Source organism: Oncorhynchus keta, chromosome 31 (genome assembly GCF_023373465.1).
Source record: "Oncorhynchus keta strain PuntledgeMale-10-30-2019 chromosome 31, Oket_V2, whole genome shotgun sequence".
In the NCBI taxonomy this organism is placed as follows: domain Eukaryota; kingdom Metazoa; phylum Chordata; class Actinopteri; order Salmoniformes; family Salmonidae; genus Oncorhynchus; species Oncorhynchus keta.
Window position 1 is genome coordinate 27,484,323 of NC_068451.1, and position 20,328 is coordinate 27,504,650.

The window sequence follows — 20,328 nt, forward strand, 5'->3', positions numbered from 1 at the left end:
AGTGGTGTTGAATAACCATAGTGGTGTTGGATAACCATCGTTGTGTTGGATAACCATAGTGGTGTTGGATAACCATCGTTGTGTTGGATAACCATCGTTGTGTTGGATAACCATAGTGGTGTTGGATAACCATAGTGGTGTTGGATAACCATAGTGGTGTTGGATAACCATAGTGGTGTTGGATAACCATCGTTGTGTTGGATAACCATAGTGGTGTTGAATAACCATAGTGGTGTTGGATAACCATAGTGGTGCTGGATAACCATAGTGGTGTTGAATAACCATAGTTGTGTTGGATAACCATAGTGGTGTTGGATAACCATAGTGGTGTTGAATAACCATAGTGGTGTTGGATAACCATAGTGGTGTTGAATAACCATAGTGGTGTTGGATAACCATAGTGGTGTTGAATAACCATAGTGGTGTTGGATAACCATCGTTGTGTTGGATAACCATAGTGGTGTTGGATAACCATAGTGGTGTTGGATAACCATCGTTGTGTTGGATAACCATAGTGGTGTTGAATAACCATAGTGGTGTTGAATAACCATAGTGGTGTTGGATAACCATAGTGGTGTTGAATAACCATAGTGGTGTTGGATAACCATAGTGGTGTTGGATAACCATCGTTGTGTTGGATAACCATAGTGGTGTTGGATAACCATCGTTGTGTTGGATAACCATAGTGGTGTTGAATAACCATAGTGGTGTTGAATAACCATAGTGGTGTTGGATAACCATAGTGGTGTTGGATAACCATAGTTGTGTTGGATAACCATAGTGGTGTTGAATAACCATCGTTGTGCTGGATAACCATAGTGGTGTTGGATAACCATAGTGGTGTTGAATAACCATAGTTGTGCTGGATAACCATAGTGGTGTTGGATAACCATCGTTGTGCTAAGTTTAAATGTATTTGTATATCCATGATGACATCCTGAAATCCATCAGGCCCACACAGCTATTTAACTATATCTGGGACAAAACTATTATACTGATTTTGGTATTCGTAAAATTTTTCTCATTATAGAGTCAATACCCTTGTAAGTCGCTCTGGATAAGAGCGTCTGCTAAATGACTTAAATGTAATGTAAATGTAAATTATTAGTTATCAGTAACTATGCCGTTCTTCATCATTAGCCTTACATGATACATGGAGAAAAAGCACAGCAGAGAACACTTATGTTTTATTCAATGCTGAAGTATAATCAACAACTATCTTTGTTTTAAGTAAATAAAGTGATAGAAATGTACTTAGAACTATTATTTTTCTTTAGAAGATAAAACAAGGCCCGACAGGGTTATGAACATGATTGCAACTCAGCAAAAAAATAAGAGAAGAGGACAGGATAGAATCCAGGTTTGGCAGGTCGACAGATGGAGTTAAACACACATTAATACATGTAATCATAACTGGTTTTGCTACTATGAAGGAACAGTAAAAGCTAAATAAAGTACTTTGTGAAAACAGAAACACAGCAGTGATAAGATATTAACACAATATACGTTACAGTGAGCTTTGTTCATCCTGTCTTGATCTCAATATCTTGGTATAAAAGCTACAATTGTTTCCACAGGCATGAAAATGAAATAAAGTCATGATTAGCAAGGCTTTTTGTAAGATAAGACTTTGTTGTCTGGAAGTGGTATTCACTTCAATCTATTAAGATTCTCAAATGTATTTTTAAAGACGTGATTAAATCACTGGGGACATTTGTCAGGACTTTATTAACTTACGCTTAAAACACGTCCTTTTCGGATGTACTGAATTAATCATCACATAGTGAGTTCACAACCTCCGCAACAAACTGACCAAAAAACACACATGCACCGACAAACAGACTGCCTCTCTACCAACCAGAAGTCTGTGTCCCACCCTCTCCCTACTCCTACTAAATGCACTTTTTACATAAAATAAATCTCCAAAGGGGCTCTAGGTGAACATCAACAAGACATAGTACACAGCAGAGACAGAGTTATCATACAGCTAGGGGTATAGAAGGGATGCTAGTAAGGCTGAGGGGGTAGAGTTAAATTAGCAGGTCAAATCACCTAAACATGTCTAATAACTGCACAGTGCCAGCCAAGCATAGTGTCAATGCACTTAAGGGTTAATGATCATATGAAAACAGTAATGTCTTTCAACATCCTCCCATACAGTTGGATGGAAGAATTCCGGGTGATCCTTGGTTGATCTACAGTAGTTCATGTTGTTAAAACAGTCATTCTAACAGTCAGTGAGTTGAGTTGATGAGGTCCAGACAGACACCAGACCAATTTAACCCCCCTCCCAAAGGCTTTTGTTTTTTAAAGTCCATCTTCTTCTATGTATAGTCCAAAACTGATAACCTCTCCATTTCCTATCAATGAAAATCTAAACACGACTACCTTAGAATTCAGCAAGCTCAGTATCTGTACTCTGTAAGCAGGGAGTGCGACATCTCCCCCTGCTCCTCTCTGCTCTTCCTCTCCCCCACCCTCTTGGACAACTTCAGGCGGATAGCGCCACCTCGTGGAAGTCCCTTGGCCCGATGTCGGCAGGTCACCTTGTGCCTGCGGAGGAGGGGGGCGTTCCAGAAGCGAGCAGAGCAGCGTCTGCAGGAGAAGGACCCTCGGGCGCGATGAGTCGCCCGGTGGATGAAGGCTTCCAGAAGCCTGTGAGACTGCTTCCCACACACACCGCAGCACAGACGCTCCTGGGGGGACAGGACTCTCTGGGTGTGTTTAGCTGCCCTGTGGGCTAGCAGGCCGGCCTGGCGGGCGAACAAGGCGTGGGGACAGATGGAGCAGGCAAAACGTTTCACTGGGACTTTGAGAGATGACAGGATTTGTATCTTCATCCCTCTTGTTGTGACCAGCTCATATCCTCCCCCTCCCGCTTCCCCCCCTCGTCTAATCTTCAACAGAAGCTTTTTCTTCCTCAGCTGTTTTTGCAAAACAGACCTCCTCTTCCTCTGGTCTTTCCTCTCCTCGTCTCTGACGAAGCCTGAGGACTCCTCCCACATGTCCCCCCTTCCCTCCCTCCTGTCGGACTTTCTCTTCTTCTTGTGCCTCCTCATGTCATCGTGTGATTGGATGTTCCTGTGGTGTGGTTGCTGGGACTGTGGCTCTGAACGGTGGAGGTGATGTGAAGAATGGTGGTGGTGGTGGTGATGGTGGTCGGATGGTAGCTCCGTGAGCGGCTGGAATGGAGCTGTAGTGTGAAGGGTGTGACTACTGGACCCAGCTGGGTAAATGTGCTCCCCTTTCACCCTTGCTGGGGAATGCTGGTGCTGAGGGGGCATGATTGTGGAGTTGGGTGGCAGGGGCTGAGAGTAGGGAGGGATGCTGGAGGCTGAGGAGTGGGCCGTACCAGCATCATAGAAAAGGGGGGAGTAGCCAGCTGGGGGCTGAGGTGGCTGTTGTTGATGACTGTGGGTGACAACACTGTGACTCTGCTGCCCCCCGTGGCCCTCAGTGGAAGGTGCCATCTGAAGGAGGGCGTTGGTGGCTGCCTCGCTCTCTGACGCAGTCCCACTCACTCCACCACCAGCTGCACTGTTTACCCCTGACCCACTGCCGTCCCCTTGTGCGTTGTCAGGGCCGGTGCGGGCCAGGCCGTGCTGCGACAGCCTGTGTCGAGTGAGGCTGTTGGAGTAGGCAAAGGCCTTCCCACAAACCTCGCAGCTGAACAACTTCTCACCTCCGTTCTCATGGACCGTCTGGTGATGAGCCGTCAGGTGGAAGTGATGACGGAAAGACTTCCAGCATATGGCACAGGTGTAGAGCCTGGGGGGGGGCTGGCTGTTAGAGCCTTGAGGCTTGACATCTTGGGGGTATGAATAATAGGAGGAGGAGCTGTTTCCTTGGTTCTGTTCCCTGTCTTGGCCCATCCCACATGACGGGTTTGTGTTGAAGTTGTTGAGGTTCTCCCCTCCTGGTGTTGTGGGGACCTCTTCCAGCTCCCCTTTCTGATGGAGCTTCCCGTGCCTCTTGAGGCTCTGGGAGTAGCCAAACTCTTTCCCACACAGGCTGCACTTGTAGTTCTTCTCCCAGAGTGAACGGTGTGGTGCTTGGTGAGGTGGAAGGCCTCTCTGAAGTACTTCCCACATGTACTGCAGCGGTGGGGCTTCTCCCAGTATGGACACGGTCGTGCCTACGCAGGGTCTCGCGGCGTGCAAACCCCCTGCCGCAAACACTGCACAGATATGGCCGCGGAATGTTGCTCGACTCCCTGGGAGCTCTGGGGGTGTACTGCCTGCGTTTAGGGGGAGCGTTGGGGTCTTTGGGCTTTCTGGGTTTCCGGGGACGTTTTGGTTTGGCAGCAGGGTTCTGTGGATCATTCCCCTGCTGTTGGTTGTGGTTCATATTACCACTCATACCATCCTGGTTCCCTGCTCCTCTATAGGTCTTATCCATCCCAGATGTTGATGAAGGGGACCCCAAGGGACCTAAGTCCAGCCCCCCCAACAGCCCTCCGATGATATCCCTCCTATCGTCGCCTCTGTTCCCACTGTTCATATCACAGTTGGCGGCAGCTGCGGCGGCGATGGCTGAGATGGCGTTGTTGACAGAGCTGGTGACGTCGTCTTCAGAGTCATCCAGGAGAGAGGACAGGGGGAGGTGCTGTTGGTGGTGATGTTGGGTTTGACTCTGAGGGTGGGGGTGCAGCGTCGGGGCCAATGGTGCCTTCCTCAGCGCCGGGCCCACCATCCCACTACCACAGGGGGAGGCTCCAGAGTAACACGGAGACGGGTTACCTTGAGAACGGTGGTCGTCATGGTAGCCTGTGTAACGATTCCGAGAGTAATCAGTGGGGTATTTACCATCTGGCCTGTCCCTGCTGTTAGCATTCCCTCCCCTCTCTGACTGAAACAGACCACCATCACACCCTAGCCTTGACTTCTGACCTCCCTCACCTCCCATGATCACACCCTCTTCATCTTCCTCAGTTTTCCCATAAATCACCCCTCTACTACCCTGGTAATCCCCACCTCCTCCACCTTCTCCTCCGCCCCCTCCTCCCATTCTGCCCTCCCCTACAGCTCCTTCCTTGCTGCTGCCCTGTGATTTTGATGCCCTACCTGGCTTGCCGCATGTGCCAGAGGCAGCATGGTTGAGTAGAGAGGTACTCTCACGGAAGCATCGACCGCAGGCTGGACAGCGGAAGGGCTTGTCCTGGTGAATCTTCTCGTGTCGCGTCAGCGACTCACGGCGGTTGAAAGCCCGGGAGCAGATGCTGCAGCCATACGGGCGAGCCTCTGAGTGGATGACGCCATGCTGGAGGAGGTGCCCCTTTTTCTTGAAGTGCTTGCCACAATCTGAGCAATTGAAGGTCTTGTCAGGGCTGGGGCAGGAAGATGAGGCCTGGACTGAGTTGGACGATTGTTGGGAGGACAGTGAGTTAGACTGAGAGTTCAGATCCTGGGTGGAGTGTTCCTGGGTGGAGTGTGGGAGACTGGGGTCAGTTAGTGGTTGGATATGAGTAGGGTTTGGGTTAATGCTGGCATTATTGCTAGTACCTGCTGCCGTAGACTCATGCATACGCAGGTGCCTGCGAAGGCTGGAGAGGTGAGTGAAGGTTTTTCCACACTCACCACAGTTATAGAGGGGCTCAGTGTCAGCCTGTGTAGATGCAGATGGCATGGAGCCCATGTTATCAGGTTTGGATAGGTGAGAACCATTAGTAACCAGGACTGATGCTGCAGTGGAGGAGGGGCCAGAGGAAGAGGAGGATGAGACAACTGATGATGAAGATGAGGATGATGAAGAGGCAAGGAGGGATGGATCTCCTCCCAAACCTGAGATGCCAACCCCTCCGCCCCCACCCCCAACCAGCCCTGGGGAGGGGTCGTGGCCCAGCCCCCCTGCACTGCTGCTAGCATTGGGGTTCCCACTGCTGTGGCCGCTGCTGCTGTTACTGCCGCCATCTGACTTCCTCTGTGGAAGGTAGCCAGCCATCGCTTTCTTCCTTCTACTGCTGCTGCTTCCGCCCCCACTGCTGTCCCCCTTGCCGTCATCCTTGGAGAGGGACAGATGAAGAGGCAGGGGGAGCGGCAGGCCTACTTCCTGCTGCATCAGAGAGGCCAGCTGGTTGGAGGAGAGCACTGGGATGCCCTGGAAGTCAAAACCACCCAGGGAAGAGGGCTGGGAGCCTGGGTGTAGGGGGTGGTGAGGGTGGGAGTGCGAATGGGGGTGGGACAGGGTATGGGGAGGCAGCTGCTGCTGCTGTGGAGGCTGCTGCTGTGGCTGAGCGGTAGAGAGGGAATGCGAATGAGAGGAATGCAGAGCTGGAGGCGGAGCAAGGCCTGAGCTGGATCCCTCACTCTGACCTAAACCTATCCCCAGGTGGTTGTGGGTTCCCTGTTGAACCAGAAACTGCTCTAAGCTAGCGTTAGCAGGCACCCCAGAGAGAAAGTACTGATTAGCAGCTAGCATGCAACTGAACTGCTGATGAAGACTCCGTGCATCAGACTGGGCCCCAACCAGCTGGTGTCCCAGAGAGGTGACTGTACTGCTACTGGGGGGATTGTTAGTTACCACTGAACTGGAGGGGGAGGGGGAAGAGGATGAAGGGCCAGGTGATGCTTGGGGGACAGAGAGGCCTGGATGCAGAGGGGGTGGTGGAGGGGGGGCAACTCCCAACCCCCCAGCACCCCCACTACTGCTACCCCCAGAAAAGTGCTCGAAGCGGCCGACCCCAGAATGCAGTTGCTCCTGTGCCAGAGCTGCCTCTGACGGGTGGAAGGAACGCAGGAACTGTGGGTAGCCTGACACATGGCTTGAGCTGCTGCTACTCATCTTGCTTGACTTGGATCTTTGTGAGGATGAAGAAGGTTGTTGTTGTAGAGGGGAGGAGGGGCGCTCATTTTGGCAAAAATAGAGGCAGAATCGGAAAAGGCGTTGCTTCTGGCCCCTTGGAGGGACCCAAGGCCTAGCCCAGACAGGAGAGCTCCTGAGGTCTCGGCCTGCTGTTGTTGTTGCTGCTGGAGCTGGTGCTGGTGAAGCTGCACCTGCTGCTGATGCTGTAGCTGTCGTTCTAACCCAAGGCCTTTGAACTGATGGGCCTGGTGTCCGCTTAACATCTCTATTATGTCCAAATTGTATTTTCCAAATTGGAACATCTCCCACTCACTGGCACATGGGGGTGCAGGAGCCACACCTCCAGCACCAGGAGCAGCGACAATGATCCCACCACTGCCACCAACGGACGAGCTTCGGCCGAGGGATCCTGCAGTGCCACTATTTGACCTGGAACTGCCTGAGTCGCCTCGGCTCGATCCCGAACTCCGCCCAATAACACTGCCGGTCCCCCCTGTTCGCGCACTTCGGCTGCTGCTACTTCCGCCCGATCGTCCACTGCCCCCACTCTCCATCCAACAGGAGAGGGAGCAAGTGTGTGGGGAATGGGGTTATTTAGTGTAAAGGGTCTTTTTTCTCAAACGCGACCAGTTCTCACAGTTCTTTTCAACGTGGATACCGTATTCTCTTTTTATCTTGATGGGTTGGTGCCATTTTATTAAAGACTGTACAGTTTCATGGGGAGAAAAGGCCTTGTTTTGGTGTGCAATTGTTGTTGTTTGTTGGTCTCTTGGTGTTTTATGGTACAGAACAATCTTTATTAGAGAGCAGTTCAGTCAACAGCTGTTGGTTGGCTGTTTCAGTTAGTGTTTTCATCCATATCATCGTTTCCCCTCGTCAACATCAGTTTATTCACTCGTTCTCTAGGAAGAGATGATGTTTTCTTCTCCTCACTGAAAAACAGAGACTACATTTGTCAAAACAGATACTTCTGTTTGATAAAAACTGTTAAATTAAAGAGCTTACATTTGTAAATACACCAACATTTGTACCATTATGATACACCAAAGTGTATAGGATAAAATAAAATGTCTTTAGCTTAAAATAAATTCACACAACAAAAAAAGTATATAATATATACACACATATATATAGAGATATTTTTTAAACAATGTATTTTTTTTATTATTGAAAATGGATAAAGTAGATGATGAAAATGCAATCACGAACCTTTGTTAACAATGTGTATATTTATGTTGTATTATCCAGGGCGCAATTGAAAAAGAGACCTAGGTCTCAATATGTCGCACCTGTTGAAATAAAGGTTCGATAAAATTAAATTTAGTAATGATATATTTTTTCAAATGTCAGTCTTACTAAAAATTAATAGTTTTCCAAATGTAAGTATAGTATGCTGAATGACTATTTTATTACTACTGTTATTCTAATGTATTTATTGTTTATTACTAGGGTATTACTACTGCATATAGTTTCTTATGAACTGAGCACTGTCACATTTTTTAAGTCCGCTGAACTGTAAATAAAACATGAATTATTATGAATTATTATTGCATGTTTATAAGACGTCGGCGAAATATTGATCACGTTATGGAAAATCTTACCTTTGTATTTTGACAGATGTCAATGAGTCAAAATATGTGTTCCCCCGACAGCGGAGGGAGATGGATTTTATTTCACAATCGCATCTTTTTGATTGCCTTTCACATGAGTAGTGTAGATGACCAATCCTGTGGGGAGGACATAAATTCAGAATCAGCAACTATTATTCAGCCACTGCAAAAATTGCATAATTGCACAATACTAGCTGCGGGAACTACTAACTTTGGGTTGCACATTGCTTTGACAAACATTGGGGGTTTTGCAAAGAAGCGCTTACATGCAAAACTGACAGCTTTTGGTATAACATTCTGCTATTTAGCTAGCAGATATCGAATGCAACCCATACAAATACACAACACACACGGCTTGCTATCTATAGCATAACACAATATGCATTCAAAAGCCAATGAATGCCTCTTGGCAGAATAAAATACGAAATTGATTATTTACCTACACATCCAAGTACAAGTTCAGGATGCGGCCTGTCACGCCTTCCTACCATCTAGCTATCATTCGCTTAGCTCTCCATTTCTGCGTACTGTTTTCGACTCGTTAGCCATAGCCATGTTCACTGATGCTGAGCTAGGTGAATGCTCGGCTCCCTTTCGCTTTTAAATACTCAGTATTTGAGTCTGCAACCTTTTCCACGCCATTTGACAGCATCAATCCCCATTGGTAATGATGAGTTGGTGATGTTTTTGTCGGCTTAAATGTTTTGGACGGTCGGTTATCATTTTGGGGGGGGTAAAAGGGAATGACGTGTGCTCACTTAACATTGGTCCTTTCCGGCCCGTGAAATATTTCCGGGTAGCATAACCTGTGGTTCAGTAGTTGTTTTGGATAGCAAGCATGCTATCTATAGCTAGCTGATATTTTGCATTGAATTATTCTTATTTACTTTTAGTAAAGTTTTTTTATGGTATATTATGTCAAGTAGTCACCCGTATAGGTATCCGAATGACAAATAATGTGATAAAAATCCGTCAGAAATAGATTCAGACTGCGGGAGGTTGAAGCCATTTTAACTGGCTTCATGCTGCAGCTGGGCATAGCATTCACCAACCAGACGTGTTAAAATGGCTGCCGTGTATTTGCTAACTTGCATTTCATTATCATTCATATAAAAGTTTTTTTAAATGCCTAGATGTTTGGACATACTTGCTTGTCATTCTGGCACGTGCGGGGTGCAGGCGTTGTCATGCAAATGTATGGTTTCATTGAAATGGTAATGTACACCTGGATCAGGGGTAACTCCTGAAGGCTATTGTGGTGCAGGCTTTTGCTCCAAACCCGTGGTAACATACCTGATTCAGTTAATTAAGGTCCTGGGGAACCGTTATAATTTTGTTGAAATTAAAGCTTGCAGGACAGTCGCTCTCCAGGGGGGTGGTTGCCCTGTTAGCTAGTGGTTTAGTTGTAGCCTACTGTAGATTTAGGAACAACTTCCCACAGAATGTCTAACATTTATTCGATCTTACCTGTCAGTAAAGTCACTTCATATGAGAATAGTTGAGTAGGATGGCTAGTTTATCACTACTAATATCATCAGTACTTGACTAAGACCCTGATGAAAGAAACAAGTCTGACAACCTTTTCCACCAACTTTATTTTACAAATGTAGTGTTTGATCACTGCTGTATCCAAGGGGATCAAAATGCATTGGAGAAATTAAAAGTAGGCCTTTATATATTAAAATGAATAATAGTCATGAAGTTCACTTGTAAATTATCATCCCATACAAATCTATATAATGTCATACAAATCTAGATTTAGATTTATCCTTCGTCGTTCTACATATGTTTAAATGAATTAATGATGGTGTCGAAACATACACCTATTCATTAATCTCTTTGTGTCATATTTCATTCACCATCTATTACATGTGTTATCTGTCATTACTCATCAAAAATATCCCTGTTGCCACATAATAGGCTATATAGAAATATGTTAAATGTTAAGCATTTGGGTGGTCACTGTACATTCCACTAAATACTCACATATAATTTGTTGAAGCCTCAAATTAATGTGTTATAGAAGAGAGCCACAACCCATTAGAATATTCTGATTGTACTAGCTATACAAAATACAATATACTTACACAAAAAAAGGTTTACCATGTACAAAATAATGGCAGAAATGTATGTAATGACTGTTTCAATGGTTATGGCTTATGGCGATAGTACAGACATTGCTACAGACTTTCTGTGACTTAAATACAAATCTAAAACTAGGTTAGCTGTCCTAATTCCCTGAAAAAAGACACTGTTACTGAACATTCAGGTAGTTACTGTTATACCCTTTTTACCTACCTGTGTTTAAGACATTAATGTAAACACATACATTGTGACATCATGTGTTAACCCTTTGGGTTTTATTGGGTTAGGCTGTGGTATTAGCAAGTGTTTCAATTTGGTCCCAGACCCAGAACTTTTCCCTCCCTAGTCCCTATCAATATTGTATGACCTTGTGAACGGTGAGTGTAATGATTCCACCCCAACACGTGGAACCAACACAACTTTTACTAATACCTATGCAATATTTTCAAATAGTCTAGATAGAAGGCTCCATCTAGGGAAAGGGACTAGGGAGAGGTTTGTAATTGGGCCATTGTCTCAAAACATACTGTAATAAAGCCCTGTATTCAGGCATATGGTCAATGCATTACCAAGACATGGAGTTGACATGCATCAAGATTAGACAGTGTTAGTTTGAATCCCCATTTTGTGTTCAGATGTAACAAAAACAAACTAAATGTCATGAGAAAGATAGGTATCTAAAAACATGTAAACACTTAAAATCTCACTAAGAAAAATAACACCAACATCATTACTATAAGATAACCATTAATTATAACAACAATTATAATAATCATTAATAATAACACTTGTTGTAATCATGACAATAACTGACATGGACTACCCAGTGAACACCGTCTGATGCCGACGTCCATGGACATCTAAAAGATGCCATTTTGCTCACTGGGTAAGTTACCATTGTGTTTAGGAAGATTGTCAAAAGAAAATCTGTATCAACATGTCAGTCATTTTATCTCCTGAATTATGTCAGATTTTTTTCTTCTGTCCATTTGTAAGCAATATGAGACATTTTGTATACTGTAGATGATATATATATACAGGTATACTTCTCTCTTAGTCGAATACAAGTCTGTTCATTTTCTTAAGTCCCTTAAGTTTATCAAACAGCCCCGCGCATCACCAATGACTGAGTGTCCTTTTTTGCTGAATGTAAACCACTAAGACGTGATACAAAATATGTCTGTCTTTATCTGGTGCAAATATCAGGGGATTGTGCAAAAACGTTTCTGTCTTAGTGTTTCCCTCTTTGAGCTGGGCTGGAAAAAAACTGCTCATGTTATTTTTTTACAAGTTTGACTCCAGGCATCTATCTACAGGACATTAGTACTCACACGTCAGTGACAATATCAACACCACAAATTAAGTGAAAGCATTAATATGCTGTATTATATGGTCCAAAGCCACACATGTAGGATAGGATAGCCCTTAATATTAAGCATTATTATTGATATTATGACATTTCTACCTAATAGAGAACGGTTGGAGTGTGTTACTACGAACAAGCAAGGTCCTCTTCTGATGAAGGGCATCCTAGCCAACCAAGTCTCTTCTGAGTCTCACCCTCATATCTGACTGCTTCATCATTGGAGTCATCCTACAGTATGCATTATAGTCCACTGCCTTGTTACAGTCAATTCCCTAGACACATACACTTTGGCTTGCTCTGAAGCCAATCATTTGTATTGTCCTGTAGAAATGTTGGCTTGTGTCAGTTCTCCTCTGGTGAGATTAATAAAATGGTGATTGTCAGACGTGCTTTCTCTGTGGCATTTTATTTGTATCCCAATGCATGGCTTTGAAGGTCAGTCGTATTATGATGTGCAACACCTGCATCATAGTGTACTTTTTGTGCTCTATGAAAGAAAATACCCTGTAGTTGCAGTAGCTAATCGTCCTATTGGTAGGCTGATCAACTCAGAAGTTCCTCGTCAAACATAGTGACTCATGGCTCAATCAGATTTGGTTGTCCTGATGAAGACAGGTGGGTCACAGGGGAGCTCCAGGTAGAAGTTGCACTTAGGCACAGATTTAGGATCAGCTCAACCTCCCCAAATGCTGAGCATAACTATTAGGCGGTGGTGGGATGCAAAACTGACCTCAGATCAGTTACTGGGGGCAACTAAAGAATGTATGGAAGCAATTTTCTCAATGTCACTCACTCATTCACACAAGAAGCAACTATCGACAGCTCTGTTTTCCTGCGTCACAATGAGGCGGGCTCACTCGTATACCACTCCCTGGATTCAATACCCTACATCATCCGACATTCCACATCATAGGTCACGAAGATCATCAGTTCAATGCTCCATGAGGAAAATAGCATCCTTTGATACAAGTGTAACCTGTTTTTCTATGTAACACTGAAGTACACAGTCTGGCCGTACACCACTCTTCTCTCTCTCATACTTAGATGTATTATCTTGGTCCCTCCTTTCTAATATGGCTCAAAAGTTTCTTTATTCTGTTAAACATTTGATATAAAACACAAGGTTATGCATGAACAAACAAGTTTCTTAACTAAGTCCTAGCTATCTAATTTCTCCCACGTTTTTTTTTCAGTTATTCATGGAATCAGTGTATGGCAATATGGCACATTAGATATGAAATATGGCTGATGTATCACATATATAAAAATGGCAGGATAATTCCGTTCCTCTACCATTTTGACCTCTAAGCAAGTCCTTCATCTCTCTATATGTACAGATTGATATATTTCCTTCTCTACCCTTCCTATTCTCATATGTCTACTCTCTTCATGAAGACCACACACACAGTAGGTAGAATTTGCCCTAACCACTGATACAGAGTCAGATATTTGTTCATCCCCCTAATGGTTAAGGGTGGGTTTAGGGGTGAGATAATCTGATCCTAGATCTGCAGTTGATGGCAATTTCTACCTGGTGCCCCTCACACTGTCACCTCATTCTTACTGCCTGTCCTGATGCCCTGACTGCCTCCCCCTCCTCCTCCACTTCCTCCTCCTCTACTTCCTCCTCCCGCTCCTCCGTCGCCCCCTCCTGGTATAAAGTGTAACTGCTCGATAGTGTTCTGCCTCTTGGCAGCGAAAGCCATCCTCTTGGCGCTGTGGCCCCCTAGCGTCCCTGTTCCCATGACAACCCCCGTCCCGGGCATCTCGCTACCACCCCAGCCCCCCATGCCTCCCCCCATGCCTCCACTCATATGCCCCGTCATGCCCTGGCTTCTCTCCTGCTCCCTCCCCGAGGTGGGGTGAGAGTTCATCTTGATCATGTGGTGGCGGTCCAGGGAGGGAGTGGCACATACATTCTGCTGGGACTGGGCTTTCTGCTGAGGGGTGAGACCACCCCGGGGGAGAGTGGGGACCATGCCTCCCCCGCCTCCATGGGCATATGGATCCTGCACACCCACTCCCATCCCTCCGACACCCCTACCCATGCTCTCCTCCAGGTGATCTGGGGACATGAGTAGGCGATCCTGGAGACGCTCCTGGGGCCAATCCTTGGGCTTCCTCGTCAGGGTCTGGTTGTTGGACTGAGGCCGCTCCTGGGGTCGATCCTTGGGCTTCCTCGTCAGGGTCTGGTTGTTGGACTGAGGCCGCTCCTGGGGTCGATCCTGGGGCTTCCTTGTCAGGGTCTGGTTGTTGGACTGAGGCCGCTCCTGGGGTCGATCCTGGGGCTTCCTTGTCAGGGTCTGGGTGTTGGACTGAGGCCGCTCCTGGGGTCGATCCTGGGGCTTCCTTGTCAGGGTCTGGGTGTTGGAGTTCTTAGTAGCAGCAGCCATGGCTTTGTAGTACTGGTGCTGTTGGTTCTTGGACATTCTGGAGAGGGTCCCAGTGTTCCCGGGGACGTCCCCCATGTTGAGCAGCTGGTCCTGCGACATGACTTTCCTGGCAGGCTTGGACAGGGTGTCGTAGTTGAGGTTGTAGTGCTGCTCGGTTGGGTCCAGGGGGTAGGGGTTGACCGTGGGGGAGACGGGGGGTAGGCCGGTGGGTTGAATCCAGGGGCGGGGGGCGTGGCGAGGGAGGGTGCCCCTCCCACCCATGGTGTTGTAGTCTCCGCCACAGGGGATGTGGTGACTGGAGGACTGGAGAGCGGGCTGGGCCGTGTGGGGACGCCTCTTGGTGGTGCAGTAGCCCGATGAATATTCATCAAGACCACTCTTTTCTGGAATCAAAAGAGGAATAGTGAAACACCTAAGTCATAGAGCTATTGTTTTCTGTGTAACGGGGTCTATCTCCATGTTGCTACGTGGTACACTACTCACCCAGGCGTTTGAGCGAGGAGTATCTGTTGAGCTCTGGCTTGGTGGCGTTCTCGTAGGATGGGGGAAGCTGTGCCAGGTTGTGGAGGGAGTGGTGGAAGGAGGGCTGCTCTTTAGTATTGTTGTGTTTGCTGGACAGAAGAGTGCCTCCTGCCGCCAGCTGGGTGTTGTTCATACGGGGGGCGTGTTCTGAGGGGTCAAAAGACCCTGTTATGGTGTGTTTGTTTCTTAATTGTTGTTTTTTGGACAACCTTTATCTAACCAGGTTGGTATTATTGACATTTAGAAATTATTGTGAAAAACTGTAAAACATGGAAGGGCAACAGATGCATACATACATTACAGTATGTCACTGGAACCAACGATTTACACCACCAGTTGACTTACCGATGGTAGCAGTGTGATTGGGACTGGTTCCTGAATGGATAAAATTGTGTTGAATATTCCCCACTGCAAAACAAACAAACAGTCATCAGCTGTTGAGCAACAGTGTATACATAATGTAGATGTGTGTGTACGTGAGTGAGACAGCAGAGGGATACACTGTATGATGTGCTCAATTGTGGATGTTATCAGGCGATTTCTAGCTTCATGGTTTATTAACCATATTAAGATCAAGGCATCCATCCTCTTTTACATTATCTGGGCCAATTTCCCTTTACACGCTCACTCACTTAACATTTATTGAGCCTGGGGGAATCGACCAGGATATTGCACTGTGTTTCAAATACACATAACTGTCCCTCTTCGAAAACTTCCAAGTTCCTCGACATACACATCCGATGAGATGAAATGGTCAAACCACAGGGACACCGTAGTAAAGAAGGCACAGCAGCGACTCTTCTACCTCAGGAGGCTGAATACATTTGTCCTGTCTCCGAGGGCCCTCACAGTGTTTTACAGGAGCACCATCGAGACTACTGTCGGTCTGCATTGCATCCTGGTACAGCAACTCCACCGCCGCTGACTGCAAGGCACTACAGAGGGTGGTACGCTCAGCCAAACGAGACATTAGGTGCTCACTGCCTGCCCTCCAGGACACCTACAACACCAGGCGTCGCAGGAAGGCCAAGAAGATCATCAGGGACCTCGTGGCACCCAAGCCATCATGGCCTGTTCTCCCTGCTTCCATCGCCCAGACACTGGCAGTATAGGAGTATCATGGCAAAAACTGTCAGACTGGCCAATAGGTTCTACCACCAACCATCAGGCTGCTGAATAGCCACTAGGGAGTTACCTACTCCCTCCCCCTTGCGTTTCCCCCTATGGATATTCTACCCCCTCCCAATAACACTTACCCTGCCCCTCCCCCCAATAGACATTATCATTGCTACATTGCTACTGTCTCATTCACTTGTCTTTTTTTTACCTGCGTTGTTGGAGCTCGGATCATAAGTATTTCACTGAGCCCTGCGATTACATCTGCAACACTGTGCATGTGACTAATAACCTCCTCTAATCTAATCCATTTTACTCCTTCCCCTTTCTTACAAGACAGTTTGAAATAAGCCTAAAGCCCAACAACAGCACAAAACAGGAGAAACAACTTTGAAACAGAAGTGTACTATTAGAGCTTGTCCTCATTTCCCTTTTTCATTTCAGAAACATGTTTCCTGTTTGTTCCAACTGAATGCTCCCCTGGCCACTCACGTCTGTTGTCCTTGCTGGGCAGGCCAGGAGCATAGAGGTTTTTGGGAGGTCTGCCCAGCGTACCCTGTCCCTCCCCTGAACCACACAGAGCCACGCTGTTGTTCCTCTCATCCTGCTGCACTGGACTGGACTGGTGACGCAACATGTCCACCAGCGCTCTGAGAGGAGAAACCAAAAAGAGAATGTCAAAAATGTTCAAGTATAAGTAATTTGCTGGTGTAAAATGTGTTTTATTGCCTGGAGTAATAACAGTCCCCCCTGGCATTAACGATATCATATCTTGTCTGATCTTATGAATGAAACATGCTATAAACATGTCATAACGACATTATGAAATTATTAAAGAATCTGTGTTTGTCTGTCTGACTGTCCATCTGTCTATCTGTCTGTCTTATGCTCTGTCTGTTCATCTGTCTGGTCTGTGACTGATTGACCCCTCCCCTCACCTTGGCATGTTGATCTCTCCGTTGTTGGCCTGCTGCGACACCTTGTTGAACATTATCTTAATCCCCACGGCAACCGCTACCATAAACACAATGACACCTCCAATCACAAAGCCTGTGTTGTGGCTCAGAGGCTGCAGAGGGTCCAGTTCCGGCTCATCATCATCCAGGAGTATGGCGTTTGGTGGCGGGGTCTTGGCCCAATCCGGGGAGTCGTAGTTGGTACAGCTGCTCTGCTCCAAACGACGGGTGGGGTCGGGGCAGCAGAAGCGGTAGTGGCAGCTGCCACAGCAGTAGATGAAGCTGTCCTTGGAGCAGTTGAAGGTGTTGTCCAACTGGCCCATGACGTCATAGTAACCATGGCACACATCCACGTCCACCAGTGTGCGGGGAGGAGGAGCCACCTGGGCTGTGCCCAACGGAGGAGCCAGGGCTCCCGCTGCCGCAGACGTCACGTTCTTGGGGAACATGATCTGGGCCAGGGGTTGGGGAGGGGTCTCCAGAACCCCAGGGGATTCTGGAAGTTTCTCTGGAGCTTTGGGCCTGCCCCGGAGGGCAGCGGGGCGGAGGTTGGCATGGATGGCCAGGAGGAGGAGAGGGGGGCTGGGGGCGGACTGAGGGGGGTCGGTGGAGCCCCCCTGGCGAGGCCGGGGGTCGGTACGTAGGGGAGAGGGAGTGGGAGAGGGGGAGCTGTCCTCAGCTGTGGTAAGTGGGGCAGCAAGGAGAGAGAGGAGGGAGACGGCGAAGACTTGGAGATTGGTGGTGGGCGTCATCTTTACATGACTAAGAGCTCTATTTTCTGTTGTCGACTCAACGCTGTTACAATGCTGTCCTTTTTTCAGAATTAAACCACTAAAACACTATTTGAAACATTTAGGTAGCAGGTATGAGTTGTCTGGTACTCATAGTTTCAAAATATCTCAATTTAATAATGAATATGTCTGATGAACTTTGTGAATTAATTCTAGATATGCTTTAAGAGATGGAAGTCATGAGTGTCAACCAGTTGTAAGTGTCAACCATTGGTGACAGAGGTATTTACATGGCTTTCATTCTGTTACTCTTATCTTCAACATCTTCTGTGATAATATTCTGCATCCCATTACAGTAAAATCAGACCTGTATAAGCCTCACAGAGTAAACAAGGGTAAATTGAAAATGATGATCTTGATCAAACCCAGATCGTCTATTCCTTCTCCTAGTTCTAGAATCTATCTACCATACAAAACCTTGCTATGAATCATGTGAAGTTAGTTTGAGGTTATAACATTCACATGAAAAAATACAAAAATAGATGCAATCTCCTTGGATGAAAGGTCAATCAGAGGGTTTTTACCTTCACCATGACGTATTCCTGAACACGTTGTGCTTTGTTTAGCTGAAGACAAGAAGTAAGCTTCCTCAATGAGTTATGGCAATTTTATACATTTCCTTTCGGTTATGGCACTTGTAAAATAATATGTCACAAAATGACACATAGGCCTGTGTTTTAAGGGCAACAGTCCTCTGTAAACATTGTTCCTAAAATGTAAACAGTTAATGATTCAATCATGTCGTTTTGGCGCTGGATACATTCCCAGTTTGCACTTAGACTCAACCTGTAAACTAATATTCTCTGAAAAAGTAGAAAAATCTCTACATATAAATGTCTAAATGTTTCAATATTATGCTAAATAAAAGATGTGTACTAAATAAATCTCATGCTAAATACATCTAAATCATTTGTGTTCCTGTGCTTTTAGATGTTGCAGACCATTTGAATGGCAGTTGGAGAGGTTGTGGTTCTTGACGGGTCAGGGCACTGAATGGCTGTGGCTGAGTGTAAACATACTGTGTGACTGTAAAGCAGGACATTGCGCTTCCAGGCATATAAACATCACAGGTCACTAACTACATAATGCATTGGCCACTTATTTACTTAAATGTTTTATGGTCTTATCTAAAATGCATAGGCACTTACTGTTCCTCTGATTGGGCTGAAGGCTACAGAGCCAGCGCCCTACATTAAGGACAGAGGACAGTGAATACCACAAATGAGGAGAAAGTATAAAACGTTACGACAAATCGTATTATATCAAATAGACAGCTGAAAAAGCAGTTTTCTTTTTAGCTAGTGGCTGGATGGGTACGTCTGTTTTTAGATGTACAAACTTAGTATGTATGGTCTAGTATAGAATATACAAGGAAAAGAGCTTGAGGTTTAGATGTAACTCTACAGATTGAATTCAGTTGTGTCTCATTATGATGGTTGAGGACTGAGTAGCACATTGTAGTTCACATGTGCCATTCCTTCAATAACTCTGATTATTCCTGATTTGGTCCTAAAACTGAAAGAAAAACATTTTTGGAGAGAAATATGTAAATGTATGGAGTTATTGTGTCTGAGGTTACAGGTGATAATAGACAGAGACAGCTCCGTCTCCCACACAATTATAATTACATACAATTATCAAAACAGTTATCTGTTGCTGAGCATGTAGGCATGGATAGGGGAGGCAGGGGGGCTGCTGAAATCACTGATGGCTCTACTTGTTTCAATACATGTGAATAAAAACAATGGAGAAAGAACTATTCTATTCCCTGAAAGTTCTGCTTGATTTCCTGTATCGTCTTCAGATTTGGATAAAGGGGATCAGGGTCTGGAATGTCTTCACAGATTTGTGGATCCTGTATGGAACACAAAAATAATCGATTAGGAGAGGGGACATCAAGCCCCCCCACACACACACACACACTCACACAACGACACTCACACACACTACCTCCCTCGTATTCTAACACACACCACAGCAACACACAGACAACACACTCTGTAAGACACTCATGAATTGCTATGAATTTCTAGCTATAAATTGGAATAGAACTTGTCAAGAAGTGTGCACCATGCATACTGTATGCACCTGAATTTGTGAGCTGTTTCGTGTGAGTGTGTGTGTGTGTGTGTGTGTGTGTGTGTGTGTGTGTGTGTGTGTGTGTGTGTGTGTGTGTGTGTGTGTGTGTGTGTGTGTGTGTGTGTGTGTGTGTGTGTGTGTGTGTGTGTGTGTGTGTGTGTGTGTGTGCAGGGCAGCCAGCCATATGCACCTGAATTTGTGTGCTGTTATGTGTGTGTGAGATAGCTGGCCCTCACATTGATGAGACAGAGATAGTGATTTCGTAATAAATAGTGTAGTTTTATTAAAAACTTACAGACATCCCAGCAGTCCCACTCACACACAGAACACCATCCTCCATTTAAACAAACTGAAGTGCTTCAGGCAGCAGGCCACAGGTGTGTGCAAGTGCAATCAGCTAATTAACTAAGCTTGAACGCAGTCAGCTCACACAATTAAAGGGGCATGTCACTCATTCTAACGTTCAAACCAACAGGTAAAGGTTGAGCTGATGAATAAAGATCAATTAACTGGAAGGATGTGATAATTCATTGACAGTTTAGGATACTATATAAATAAATACACAATAAATCCATGTATACAAAGCTACTCCTTCACGGTGTGAGTGCA

General features: G+C 45.9%; 2 protein-coding genes across 3 annotated transcripts in view; both read right to left on the reverse strand.

Annotated features, from left to right (window-relative positions):
- Positions 1–1,174: 1,174 nt before the first annotated feature.
- Positions 1,175–9,558, reverse strand: LOC127914353 (uncharacterized). The gene is given in 6 exon segments (XM_052490126.1): positions 1,175–4,030; positions 4,033–4,113; positions 4,116–6,833; positions 6,836–7,733; positions 8,403–8,528; positions 8,851–9,558. Coding segments are annotated over 4 exon segments (4,944 nt in total). The 5' UTR covers positions 7,356–7,733; positions 8,403–8,528; positions 8,851–9,558; the 3' UTR covers positions 1,175–2,405.
- Positions 9,559–9,987: 429 nt separating this feature from the next.
- LOC118374979 (protein shisa-7-like) overlaps positions 9,988–20,328 on the reverse strand; it is a 30,118-nt gene continuing 19,777 nt past the window's right edge. For both annotated transcript variants that reach the window (XM_035761473.2, XM_035761474.2), the window contains 5 exons: positions 16,832–19,495; positions 16,386–16,543; positions 15,123–15,185; positions 14,739–14,924; positions 9,988–14,638 (listed from right to left, as the gene is read on the reverse strand). In XM_035761473.2, coding sequence (XP_035617366.2) covers positions 13,404–14,638; positions 14,739–14,924; positions 15,123–15,185; positions 16,386–16,543; positions 16,832–17,601 — 2,412 coding nt within the window. In that variant the 5' untranslated portion in view covers positions 17,602–19,495 and the 3' untranslated portion in view covers positions 9,988–13,403. The remainder of the gene's footprint in view (positions 14,639–14,738; positions 14,925–15,122; positions 15,186–16,385; positions 16,544–16,831; positions 19,496–20,328) is intronic.